Raw genomic sequence first — 14,408 nt, 5'->3', positions numbered from 1 at the left:
CTTTACCTATTCAAGTGTAAAGAATTAGTGTTTTGAAAGTTGAACACTAAAATTAAAAATCCAACAAAACTCAGCATTTCAAACAGTATACAATCTTTTTTTCTCTGCTTTCCCCAAAATAAGAGATGCAATAAAAGAGAACTAGCACTATTTTCAAGAATCTGAAAGCATCCATTATGACCTATTTTTTTCAAAATATTCAGTAATATTTTGAAAATAAACACATGAGCAACTGTAATGCTCTATGGGGGTCTCAGCAGCCATTTTGCCAGGCTGTTTTTCCCAACCACCACAATTATTTTTACTTCAGGACAGTTGTTAAAGCAGCAGCTTCTCTTCCGCAGCACAAATAACTGTAGACAACCTCTTTTCAACAGTTCACACACCCTCCCACCTCCACAAAACCAAATGCAATTCAATCCCATTTAATACCATGTCCAGCTGTTTGTAAATCTGCATTAATACAGAGGCATCCAAAAGACTCTGAAGTCCCACACTTCCTTTTAAGTTTTGTTAATGTTCTCTTCCCTATCACCACAACAATTTTCACCTATAAAAATCTGTCAGATCTTTGGTCATTTTTTAAATTAATAGCACAAAACAGTATATTTTGTTCTTTGTATTTTCCCTCTTCGGGTAAGCTTTATTCGGTTCTTGGCAGGTTGTTCCATTTTTGCCACATTCCCAGTTTATAACAGTCCTCTCTGCTGCTTCCTCCTCGTAACAGCAAAGTTTTAATTCCTTGAAATGAAAATTCCTTTGTGCTCTTATAGCCTAGTTACTAGTTTTATCGATTAATGGTAAGTATGTCCAAACTGATATTGCTCTAACAGCATACTCAAGATATTTGCCATGGTGCTGAACAGAAACTGGAAGAACAACAGAAAGCAGTTTCATGGAAAGTTTGTATGTATCTTGTTTTTCCTAGCTCCATGGGGACAGAGGTTCCTTTGGCAGGTTGCATCAGCTCCCAAGTATGACTTCAGAGCATTTGAGATTTTGCTACGACTGGTACAACCAAGAAGGATGCTGTTGGTGAAACCTGGACAGAATTATGGACAACTATTGTTGGTTACTTTATTGTAAGTAACAGAGTCAAAGAATTTGGCCTGTGGGCTCATCTACCAAGGTCATCCAAACTGGCAATCACATGCATCACTGCAATGGGCCAGGTCATCCCCACAATGAATAACTGGAAGTATCCAAGTCCTTAAAACAGACAATATTAACTAAACTATTTCCCAGTGCAAGCACACAAGGTAGTGACTGAAGGATTTATGGTAAACACAGACAACATGTACAATTAAACCCAAAAAACTAGCTTAGACTTAATACCACTACCTTAAGTACAGCGAATAATTTTTCAAGCAGCCTTCCTCTCATTTTCCTTTAAATATCTGGAGCTTCTTCAATGCACACAGCTAATGCTTAACCTTGTACAAGGTTTGGTCAGTCTTTAGGTAACAATCCAAAGAGCTAAGCAGACACTACATCAGCCTTAGAGCATTTGTTAGAGCCTCATCTCTTGTTTGTAAATTCAAAATGTCAGCATCCCCTTTAACACACTAAATGTTATCTTTATAACATGAGTATATGAACTGTCATGAGTATATTAATGCATTTCTGAGATATCAGCTTGGACTTTCTTGGGAACTATAACAAATTAAAGACACTACTTGTATTTTAAAACTAAGATAGCACTGTAGATCAAAGCAGTACAGACATATTTTCAATTTCCTTTTTGTAATGCACTATTTGTACACCCTTCCTGCTAAGGTCACGAGTTGTACTTTTTCATGCCATTCTTACCCTCTCATTATGTTCTTCAATCTTGGTTCTTACTTACTGCTTTCAGATTTTTTCATAGTCTCCAGTTCATAGTAGAATCCACACAATAAACAGATACACTGGAGAGAAGACCAATTCATTTTCTCAAGTCTATTATGGACTGGTGAAAGAACATGTGGGGGGGTTTTTAAACAGCTTTTTAAGTCTATTTTCAGGATGAATTCATGCCACTGAACAAGGCTATGCAGTGCTGCTAAATAGTGAATCCATTTATCCTAACAGCATATACCATATACATAAGATGGAATTCAAGTACCCATCAGCATGCTTCAGTTTTACTAGAGGAATCATAGATCATACAGAGTAGTTTGTATTCATATTCACATAACCCTTGGCTTCGAAAAGAATTAGAATTTATCATGATGTCTGACATCCACCCATTAAGAATTCATTTCACAGCTCATTGAGCACCCACAAGCTACTACATTACCAGTTATGGCTACCAGTTGAAATCCAGACCAAGTGTACTTTCCATTCACCTCAAAGAAAGAATTACTTGGCGAAAAAAATCCATCAGCAGAGCATTTCAGAAAGTCCCATTTCAGTCCCTTGCTTAGTCTACAGCCTAATCATGTGAACTGAGCTGGTCATGAAGTAAGAGAACCACAAAGGCACTCAACAGCCCAAAACTCCCAAAAGTTCTCACCCTTCACTTAACTCTGAAAACACAAGTTCTAACTACTTTCAGATTTCATCAACCATGTCTGTTTTTCTAATATTGAGTAACTCGCCACCTATACTCACAAGTCTTGTCCTGCATTTTTTTTCTGGTAGCTTGTCTGAGTGACTTTTTATTAAATCATAATACAGGGTTTTAACTCCCTTCCAGATTTCAACAAACTTTCCTGGGACATGGGGGTACCCTCAGTCATTTCTCCGGTAGCAGTTCCTGCAGGCAAAGAATAATACTATGTTCTCTCTAGTCAACAAGAATATGCAAGTATGAGTACACCTGCTGTTACACCACACAAGCAATTATCCTCCTATTGGTGCCATGAATTACTTCAAATATTTCTAAACTAAAGAAGAGACTACAAAACCTGAAAATGGGCAAGACAGGTACCTTACTCGTCTAGAAAGCCATTTTACCACCTTCCTGCCACACTGCTGAATACTGAAGACACATGAATATTCTCATCAAATGGAGCAGCACCATTAGGCCTGTTTAACACACCTGGTAGAAGAGGACATTTCTCTGGAAAGCGGGAAGCAATGAAAAAGATTTACCAGGCACAGAAAAAATTTATACTAAGCTCTATACCTTCTTCTAGGATCCACTCTTCATTGCCTTTTTGTGCATATTAGCAGAACAAAATTTAGGTTTCACTGCCACTCTCACACTTGGTGCACGCTTCTACCTGTGTGCATTTATGTCTACCTTAATCCACATAAAGACAAAGGTAACATTTACACAAGCAAAACACAGAAAGAGTTGACAGAAGAAACATGGTAAATACTTGTCCAACCCTTCCCCCACCTTGGTATCTCCATCCACTCACTTCAAGCACATAGAGGAAAAGGACATATACAAAGGTACTTCAGAATTGCCAACATGCCTACCACAATAACCAACAATCCTGCATAACAGCTGCAAGTTTTGCTGAATTACTAAAACCTCATCTACCACTTGAATTTAAGTAGTACTCACAGCATTGGCGTCGACATCACTGTGTATGGCAACTGTTTTAATCCCCATCTTCTTACATGTTTTGATGACCTACCATACAAGAAGTGACAATTACCAATATTTAAAATACCAATAGTTTTAGAATTAAATGTCAAAAAATTAAAAGGTTACATACTTACTCGGCATGCAATCTCTCCTCTGTTGGCAATAAGGAGTTTTTCAAAAGTCTACAGGGAAAAGAACAATAAAAAACTTGAGAAACAAACAGAACACAAGTTTTTCTCCCTCTAGAAACATGCACCAAACAGCTTGTTTTCATATGGACTAGGGGAAGAGAAGGTATTGCCACTGCACCAACCAAACTGTTTATTAGCCTCACAGTCATTAGTTAATTTGAGGAGGGGAAGACAGGTGCCAGAGGAGAGGGAGGAACACTGCAAAACCCCAAGTGGAACTGCTATCGACAGACTAGAACACATTATTTGCTGTATACTCCAGACAAACTCAAGGTGCCCTTGACCAAATTTACTTTTTCAAAGTCAGGGCTGAGCTGGCATCAAATGACCAGTTTAAAAATACTACCACGTGATAACACCGTACAGAAATTAAGTGATAAGAAACCCCTCCAGGTGAGAGCTGCAGCAAGCTCATACAGTAAGTTCAGCCAGATCTGCTGAATACCACTGGCTCACCCGACTCAGACAGGTCTTAAACATCCTTAAACAAGCGCAATCATCAGAAGTACAAATACTTTAAGAACACCACAGGAGCTAGCAATTTTTCTCAAGAGCTCTTTTTAGCTGGGGATCTGGTCTAAAAAGGTTACCAACATACTCATACAAACTGTTCCTGAATCTAAATTTCAGCATTCTAGATACCTAAAGACTTTTAGGCATACAAAGTTGAGGGGGAATTTAAAAAATACCCCCAAATACTTGGTATTGGAAAGTGTCATGACTCAAATGCTCCATCAACCTAGTTCTTGGTATACAAAAGCTGTTTTATTAATCAGCTGTGGTCACAGTGCAAGACAAGACTTTCAGTATCAAAACAGTAAGAATATTTGACATTCATTTTTCAATTCAAAGACACAGACTAGACTCAAATCCAGCACAATAAAAATAATTTTAAATCACATATGGCTTTGAAGCAACATTTTTTTATGTCATTTCCACTAATTCAGCTGAAAAGGTGTCACATGAAAGTCTTGACATTACAAAGACAGTTTAAGCTCTTTTCTGCTTTTTTTGTTCACTGCCCCTTCTACTGTCTGTAGTAGTCACCGGTTGAAATCACACAGTTCCTAGCTGAGAGAAACCAAATACCCAACCATATGGCCTAAATATAACTATGCATTTAGAAAAGCAAGGGGATCTTAATTAAGCAAGAACCTTAAAAATGAAATCTTCTGAAAAAAAATCTGTAAAGCCACAGTTCGAGGTACACACTGGTTTTCCCCACTTCCTAACACTGTTTCACTTCTGGTTAATTGCTTCTACATTGGTATATAAGGACAAGCCTGTCAGTCCTGAATTGCTGGCATCCTTACCCTTGAATATTAGTGTATCCTCATTCACATTATTTTTCCAAGCATGTTACTTCAGAGGCCATGCCAAGACAATCTTCCACAAGTAAAGTTCTTCTTGGCTCGTAACTGTAAATTGAGATTGCTACTGCACAAGCCCCAAGATGAGAATTTGCTATTCTCTGCAGGCCTTGAAGGCCTATCTTTTTCCAAACTCCAAAGTTCTTACCCCCATGCCAGATGATCTAACAATCATGCTGCCACTATTACTTTGTTTTGTTTCCACAAACAGCTTTTGGCTAGTCTAGCTCCCAGATGTTTTACCAGGCCCATTACCACCCACACCATGCAAAACATTAACAGTTGTTTCACAATTATAACATGTTCAGGCCAGTAGGTAACTTTCCCAAGCTCACAGTGACTTATTCAGCCTTTTGGTATACACTCAAAGTAGTATCCAATCTTGACATGTATCCTGCAAAAGCAACTTCCTGTTCGGTTTAGAAAGAAAAACATGCTATTAAACCAGTGATGGGTTATACCAAGAGAATTGTTTTTAGCAGCACAAGGAAGAGGGCAGCTTAAAAACCCAAATGTCAGTATTACAGTAAGATGTCAAAAGGAAAACATGCACCATAGTACTTACCTTTTCATTTGGATCATACACAGATGAATACAGTTTATGTGAAGTTATAAGGCACCATCTTGAACACAGCGTTTCCCACTACAGAAGAAACAGGGAGTTAAGCCTGTTACAGTATGCCATTGAATTAAAAACATATTGTACACTGACACCTTGAGGAAACTTTCATAGCCTTTCATTCCCTCACCAAGTGGATTAAAGCACATAGGTAACTGCCCTTCCCCAAGCAAACACCCACAAAGAGTAACCAGAAACAATTCAAAAGCTCTAGATACGAGGTTATTATCCTAGGTACAAATTTTTTTGTAATAAACTCTCTACTATACCATCTTCTTTCCTTCTTGTTCCAAGAAATACCAACCAAGAAATTCTCAAAAAAGCATGCACACGTGTCTGTACACAGTGGTGATGGGGAGAGGCCTTCACTGCTAGAGAACTGTTGGGCATACAGCAGGTACCAGACTGGGCCCGTACAGAGAGGAAAAGTAGAACAGACTTTAGATGCTAGCTAAGCTCCCAGTCTTCCCTACCACAACCTGCTGACAGCAGTCTGAGGAAAAGAGGTCTTCTCTTAAGCTTCTGCTCTGAACCAACTTTGACGAAGACAGTTCCTACAGTTTAACATTTTTGCACAAAACAGAAATAAGCAGTATACACAATTTCAAAGAAAACACAATAGATGATATCACAGATTTGCAAGTGAATCAAAAAGGAGATTCAGATAGGCATTATTTAAGCAAGTCATTTCACAACATAATGGCAGTTAGGCCGCCATAAACAAAAATAATCATACAGAAAATGATACCACACCAAAGATGCATCAACACAGACAGCTCCAGCAAAGTCACGCTTGATCACCCACTTGGAATCCAAAAGACAGTACAAAGCCTTGATAATAAATATTGTCTAGTAGGAAACATGAAACAGCAGTGACAAGCAACTGCCAGAATTCGGAATCTGTTAATTCTATCTTAAAGAACTGTTTTCAGAAGCTGCAGGAATCTGAGGAAGTAGTAGAAAGTAAAGGCTGTCCTGTGAGAAGACTGGGAAAAAAAAGATATGAATATGGACTACATTAGAAAAAATATCAAAAAATAAGGAAGCATATGTTCACATAAAGAGGTTAATTAGAGAATTCAGTTGCACCTTCCACAAGAGTAGTTAACTTAGGATAATTGAAAAATTGATAAAATTTTAAGTTTACTATAAGCTCAGATTCATTTTGAAGTAACAGTGGCTGTCAGTAACTGGAATGTGAACACTTCCGATACAGCCCTCTAGCCTGATCAAGTTTGCAAATACTTCTCATGTTGCATCACAGAAAGCAGAAACCAGCCCGGGATTGGGAAGGCAATCACATCTGTAATGCAGCTGATCTTATAATGTTATAAAGGAAAAACAATGTATTTCAACACAAGTAAAGGAAGCCTTAGAGCAATATCATCTCTTGCTGGCTCCAAACAAGCCTCATGAGCAGAAAGCTACTATAGTTTCACAAATCATTTAGTTGCCAGTCACTAGTGGCAGACATAGCATATACTGTTCCCAGATAATCCAGCTATGCTTAATTCTTCTGGAACAATTCATATATGTTTTATTTTTCTGAAACTAAAAAAAGCAACTGTTCCACCTTGTTTCACATGCTGAGTTCTTTCCCATTCAGTTTTGTTTGCTTGTTTTGGTGGGGGTTTTTGCTTCTTTTCTTTTTCACTTCACTCCCCAAAAATAAAATCCAACCCAACCTGAAACAAAAATCATTTTATATGCTAGAATCAAAACTACTAGAAGTTTCTTTGGGGTTTTTTTTTTTTTTTTTTTGCAGGGGTATATTATTGCTCATCTGAGGGTGTGACAGTATAAGCTGTTTCAGACATTACAAGGATGCAGTTAAGGACAAAATTCTGCAAGCTGCAATCACACCTGCCAGCTGGGCATTATCGCAAGTTTACAGCAGGACTATTACACCTTCAGTGACTGTACTGTGATCTAGATACTGTCAGAGGGAACAAGAAGGATAGCTAGAGAAGCAGCAGTGTACACTTTCCTGCTCCAGAATACACACAGTTAAGTAGATTGAGTCCCTCTCCTCGGAAACACTATTGACAGAAGTGCTTGAGGGACCACAAATAGTCTAAAGAAGGTCATACAGGACACACACAAAAACTCTCCACCAAGTTAATATTATTCATTGGAGAAAGTGCTTGTTAAGGGTCAGTGGGGCTAATCTAAATACTTGCAGTTAGCAGGGAGAAGGGGACAACCAGGCAAGGAAGGAAAATCTTTTGAACTTTCTTGTAAATACCTTTTATACAAAACTAGTTTCAAATGCCCATGAGAAGCCAGAAGAGTTATGCACAGGAGACTGGAAGGAAAGGCTATGATGGGGAAAATGAGCTATCATTAAGCTGTAGAATCTTAGCCATCTTGGGGGAAAAAAAAAAAGAGCCCTGTTAAAACTTTTTCTGCAAAAATAATATAATTACTAAACAATTAAAAAAACTTGGAAAAACTTTAAACCACACTCAGCTCTCGTTTTACACTACAGAATTGGACAGATTTCACATAAAAATCTTGTAATGGCCTAATTATGTACCTATGTTTAAAAACTTAACGGCCTCCCCTCACACACACAAGCAAACCACTTAGAAAGCCAGGTTCAGCCCTGAATTGAATACTTGTTGGGTATTTCCTAAAACAAATCAAGCATATTGCTCAACTCAGATGTGAAATTCCAACTCTAATTCACAGCTTTTAAAAGAAGGGGTTCTGTATGCATCTGTACCAATATGCACTAAGGTTTAAGAGCTTGCTTAATCTAGCACCCACTTCAAGAAAAGTCTCTTTAGAGGTCTACTCCTAGCCACTATGAGCAATTGAATAATTACTCAAAAACAAACAAGCATTTTGTAAATAATGCACATCTAAGGCCACAAAGGAACACTACTAAATTGCCATCTCCAAATCTACAGCTATGCAGATATCATCACCTACCCCTAGGCTCCCAAACTCCTTCCATACGTAGGTTCATAGGTTCGTTAAGAGCTACATCAAACACCCAAAGACCTCTCAAACCAACAACCCAGCAAAGCCAATCTAACTCTCAAGTTTCGTCCTTAATTGGCTGCCTCCCCCAAACCACACATGCCCTAGCTATTATACCTTACATAGACATTTCCTCAGAACACAGCCCAGAGAGCTCAGCTTGACCTAGAGACTTCCTTGTATCTTGCAAAACTAGGAGAGGGCAGTAGAGTCATCTGGTATAACCTATTTTTGTCACGATTTGTTACTTCCATTTAATAAAACTTTTGACTCTTGAAAGCCCAAGAATGTAGGCTATTCATTTATGAGAACTCAATTCTGGACTTCTGCATTTGGCTTGGAGTTTCCCACATCTTACCAAATTTTTGGAAAACAGATAGTATCAGTGGTGTATTTTGGAAAAGCATCCTCCTTTATCTATTATTAATTGCAAAATAGCCAAACTGAGCTAAAATAGCTGTAACAATTATAAAATAACTTCATAATTAAAAAAAACCAAAAACTACAGAGTACCTTGTAGAACAGTATGCACACTGCCAATTTGAGACCTCACAGAGAACCTGCCTCCCCTCAGACACCCAGCCCTAGGAAACCTCTTCAGGTGGTTTCAGGACACAGCATACAACAGCAAAACAGAAAATTACCTTGTTATTTAGATATGGCTTATATGTGTGTTTTTAAAGGTTTACATGCCCTCATGGAGGAAGGAAATTTCCCTGCCATACTGGTCAGCTTGTAAATAACTCACTGATACCGAGCTTTACAGGCAGAAAAAGGTCTCACTGTTGAAACAGCGATGCAGAGTTCCAGATTTCAGGCAGGAAAAGCATCATATATCAATATTTGCTGTAAGAAGTCTAGTATAGGAAGGAAAGTGTATTTTAGCATTACTAGAAAATAGAGCAAGCAATACCCCATAGTAACAGCCAGACTAGCACATTCCTTTTCACTAGACAAATTCTACCTCTGCTAAGATTTTTGCCCCTACACTTTCAGAGATTCAGGTGTAAGATACCATAAGAATAACCCCTTTGTCTTTGTGGTGTATCTACTATTAGCCATCAGTATTCCTGAGTAGTTACAAATATGACTAAAATGATTTTTTTTTTTCATATTTTGATTACACAGCAAGTGTTCCCAAATCTTTATTTCAACTCATTTGACAACAAAATTTCCTATCTGTGGAACTCTACTGATGGAGTATGTATAAAGTACATAGGAAGCAGATACCTTAGGTGACTGCAAGACTGTTAACTTACAATACAGTACCGTACAAATCTCATTAATGGGAAGGGAAACATAACACTTCTGTATTTCTTTTCTCTAAGGAAGCACTCTCCCCTCCTTTATATGCTCAGAGTGCTGAACAGCCAAGCCCTTGTAACTGTAAGCAGATTCTCCTGAAGCCAACTGCAAACACAGCTGTAGTACAAGGTTCTGTAAGGTACACTGCACTTCACAGTTCCTTCCCTCTGTCCAGACTGACAAACACTCGCAATTCTAAGAACAGAAAATCTCTTTCATGTCTGCCAACATAGCATACGAACTACAAACAAGAAAACAGTCATCCACCTAAGGCTATTTTTTAAGCTCAATCATTCCTATATCCAGGTAGCTTCTCCTCTGTGCCTCTCCCTAAAGCTTGTATTGTGAACCAGGCATGGGAATACAACCAGCTGAGAAGCTACTCACAAGGAGTGGGAAAAATGTGTTCTCAGCCAGATTTCAATCCAGCTTATACAAGATATTCATGCAGCAGTGCTGGCACAAGTTGGAGGGAGACAGGAGCTCAAAAGGAGCAGCCTGCGATCAAGACCTAGCAGCTGCAGAAAGTTGCAACAGTTTCTAATGGCAGCAGCCTTAACAGGTCCAGTAAGGCTGGCTGGCGCCTGTGAAAGAGATCACAGTACTGTAACAATCAACATAAGTTCAGACAGACAAAATAAATTAAAACACAGAGTGTTTCAGAACAAAAGTGACTTTTTTTACTCAATGTAGACTTTAATGAGGTCTCAATTTTTTCCTTTCAACACTACTTTTTGCCCATAGTACACATAGCACAGCTTACCTTGCCTACAAATTCCAAAAGGCTGCCCCTGGAACCAGAAATCTCTATCTGAATTATGCTTTAAGAGTGCTTGTCAGTACTAAAATCTGTAGTTTACATACTAGAAACAATCACTGAACTCCAGAAGTCTATGGCTACATTCATCTCCAGAGATTGGCAATCATTTGAACTCCCTTCCTTAATGGCAAATGATAGATACCCAACCTTGCTATCCCATCAGCCTGGTACTTCCGTGCTCATGAACAAGGGTGAAAATACTTCCCTGGAATAACAGCATGCTAAAAATAACATCAGAGAAGAGAGCAAGGAGCTCCCACTTTACAGATAACTTGCATGACTTAAAAATGTTGGGTGCACAGATGGCAGAGAAACTTTCCATACATTTAATTCAATGGTTAGAAAACTTACCCACACTGATAAAATCTGTATCAGCAGTTTACTCTTGAAGTCATGATGTACAGTATTTATCACTTTGTTCTACATTATTTTAAACAGTCCAACAGCACATTCAAAAGAGTTTCACGACTGAAGTATCAAAAGCCATGTCTCACCCTCATTCTCTGATTACAGCCTTCTTTCAACATCAGGTTTTCTCACAGCTCCAGAAGTGCAAAGCACTAGAAATTAAATTTTGGTTCTATTCTAAGTACAACCAGTTCTGCATAAAACCTAAAAAGAAGTGATAGGCACTAAATTAGAAACACAGCAAAGAGTCAAATCCCCAGCTCAGTGTTTCTGCACCTTTCTCAGGTCCTTTCTTGACTCCCACATGAAAGCAGCAAAAGAAATGAAGGACATCTCAGCAGCCACTAGCCCTTGCAAAAATTGTAGGAGTTCCAAGCACACTAAAGTTTGAAGACATCAATTTATTATTTGTCTATGTCAGCAAAACATAGAGGAATCTATGAAAGTAATTTCCATGCAAATTTGTTTTATTAGAGGTTTCCCAATATACTGTTGTCTTGATGGTGACCTTCATACCCAGATATTAAGGGCTAGAAATCACTTCAGTGGCATAACTCTTAAGTGCTATTAAGTAGCTATAAAAACATTTTGTTTTACAGAGGTGCCGCTAACGGAACAGTTCCATACTGCATGCACTGGTGCTGTGAGACAACACCCTTGAGATGCCAGAAAGAAGAAAACAAAGTAGGATTTTTACAGGCCTTCTAGAGGTTCCAAAGGACTGACATCAAAGTCTTAGAACTACTTAGTAGGAAGGGCAGAAGCCTTCTACATCTATATACACATAGTCATGGCTACCAAAAATGAAGTCTTCAAACAGGATGAGCCCTCTGTTAATTTGAGGTCATCTCCAATTAAACAACCTTGCTTTTCAAAAAGCTTCTCTTGTGTATACCTTCACAGGAAAATGGGTTTACTACATATGTTGCAGCGGGGATTACTGTAACACGCATATATCAAACCAGGAGTCCCGTGGAAAGGAAATATACATGGACGGACAGATTCTTGGTAGATGTTTCAGAGATGTTTATTTCTCCAGCCGCATGGCCGGGGCTCTGCCGAGGAACTGTCTGTCCACATATATTTCCTTTCCACGGGACTCCTGGTTTGATATATGCGTGTTACAGTAATCCCCGCTGCAACATATATATATATATATACACACACACATACACAGAGGAAAAATACTTGGGTAAAGCACATGCCATTTTCCTCTTTAATCCCTTCTCAAAATTCCCCGCCCACAGAAACCACCACTTTTACATGATTCCTAGAAACAGGTGAAGAGTTCTTTACAGTATTGCTATGAGGCAAGATTTCTACAGAGACACCCATCCCACAGGGTGTCACCCGCTCTGTGCAGCCGCACCTCAGGGGTGCACAGAGCAAAAACATTTTCTGTAAGCCACTGCTCTCTTCTCCACTGGAACTTTCAGACCTCTACACAAATTTTCCTTTTCAGGAAAAAAAACCCCAAACTGTAAATACTTCCTACAGTAAACAGTTAGAAGTATTTTGCACTACTTTTCCCATAAAGAAACTAACTGCAGTGTCATTCAACTGTTACACAACCCAATGTGCAAATGCTGTTTGTTCTTATCTAAAATAATCTCTTTCTTTTAATACAATCTGTAGAAGTAACAGAGATGAAAACAAAGCAGGTGCCTCAGTGAAGTTATTCCATAGGCCAAAGAATAAGCTTTCCTAGATAATTTCAGGTCTTCATCAAAAACATTGGTATGGTTCTGCAACGAGTTTATTGCCTTTCCATGAAAGGCAAGAAGAATAGAAAACCACTGTAAAGCTTTAAGTAACAGCTGAAAGCTCCGTAAGTATCTGGGGTAAAGCGGGAGGTGGGGGGAAGGGGAGGAAGAGACAACTCCTTTCTCTGTTAGCTAACATTTTACAACTAAAAATAGCACAAAGCTACCTTTTTCCCCAGAGTTTTGATAAGCTTGTGTTTAACAGAGAGAAAGGACAGAAGGAAACTGAAATCACAGAACCTCAGAGTCAATCAGGTCAAAAAAGACCTCTGAGATCATCGAGTCCAACCTATGGCCAAACACCATCACGTCAACTAGATCACGGCACTAAGTGACACGTCCAGTCTTTCAATAAACACCGCCAGGGACGCTGACTCCACCACCCGAAAGCATCACATAACCCTGTTAAGCAGCAGAAAATTAATTTTAAAAACCCAAAACAAACAAACAAATAACCCCAGTCTCCTGGCAACACGCCGATGGGATACACCAAGGAACAGCCTCTTTGGGCGCTGGGAGCCCGCAGGCAGAGAAGCCAGGACCCAGCTTTTAGAGCCTCCCGGCACCCGCCCGCAGCCGCGGGGGCAGCAGCCGCCGCCCGTCCCCGCCGCGGCCCAGCACACACAGAGCTCCCCGAAGCCGCTCACCCAGCCGGGGGTCCCCGCCGGTCACACGGGGAAGCTCCTCGAGAGAGACACCACCCGCCCTCCCGCACAGGAACAGCCTCCGCCCGGCGACCCCACCCGACCCCATCCACCGGGAGCCTCCACCACCCGCAGCTCGATGCCCCCAGGCTGCCGCTCCTCTCCGGCCGGCCCCCAAGGCGACGCTCACCCCCGGCAGCCGCGCCCGCCGGCCGCCCCAGCGCAGGAGCGGAGCCGCCGCCATGTCCGCGGCCGCCGCTGCCCGGCCGCCCTTTCACCCGCGCCGGCGGGGCTGGGCCGCGCGCAGCCAATCCCGGTGCGCGCTCGCCTGCCGGGGCCGGGGAGGGGCGCGAGGGGCCCGCCGCGCGCGGCACGTGCCCCTCGGGGCCGCGCTTGCGCGTGCCGCTGCAGGCGGTGCTGCGGGGGCCGTGCGCGCGCCTCCGCCGCGCTCGAGCTGCGTCCGTGCGCGCGCGGCGCGTGGGGCTGCCCCGCGGCGGGGCCGAGCCCCGTGCGCGCGCACGGAGCCCAGAACGCTCCCGGAGGGAAGGGACTCACAAGGGTCATCCAAGTCCAACTCCTGGCCCTGTACAGGACGGCCCCCGAGTCACACCACGTGCCTCAGCGTGTTGCCCAAATGCTTCTTGAGCTCTGTCAAGCTGGTGCTGCTGTGACCACTTCCCTGGGGAGCCTGTTCCAGTGCCCAAACACCCTCTGGGTGAAAAACCTTTTCCTAATACCCACCCTAAAACCTCCCCTGACACAGCTTCGTGCCGTTACCCTCAA

The 14,408-nt window shown here is 41.1% G+C and overlaps 1 protein-coding gene across 1 annotated transcript in view; it reads right to left on the bottom strand.

Annotated features, from left to right (window-relative positions):
* PCCA (propionyl-CoA carboxylase subunit alpha) overlaps nucleotides 1-13,898 on the bottom strand; it is a 273,709-nt gene extending 259,811 nt beyond the window's left edge. The window contains exons 1-4 of the mRNA XM_048295883.1: nucleotides 13,816-13,898; nucleotides 5,647-5,724; nucleotides 3,655-3,702; nucleotides 3,497-3,565 (exon numbers count right to left, since the gene is read on the bottom strand). Of these exons, the coding sequence (XP_048151840.1) occupies nucleotides 3,497-3,565; nucleotides 3,655-3,702; nucleotides 5,647-5,724; nucleotides 13,816-13,869 (249 nt within the window). The 5' untranslated portion in view covers nucleotides 13,870-13,898. The remainder of the gene's footprint in view (nucleotides 1-3,496; nucleotides 3,566-3,654; nucleotides 3,703-5,646; nucleotides 5,725-13,815) is intronic.
* Between the last annotated feature and the right edge of the window lie 510 nt (nucleotides 13,899-14,408).

Source organism: Corvus hawaiiensis, chromosome 2 (genome assembly GCF_020740725.1).
Source record: "Corvus hawaiiensis isolate bCorHaw1 chromosome 2, bCorHaw1.pri.cur, whole genome shotgun sequence".
NCBI lineage: Eukaryota > Metazoa > Chordata > Aves > Passeriformes > Corvidae > Corvus > Corvus hawaiiensis.
The sequence above is the reverse complement of the archived record's forward strand: the minus strand, read 5'-3'. Positions and strand labels throughout refer to the sequence as shown.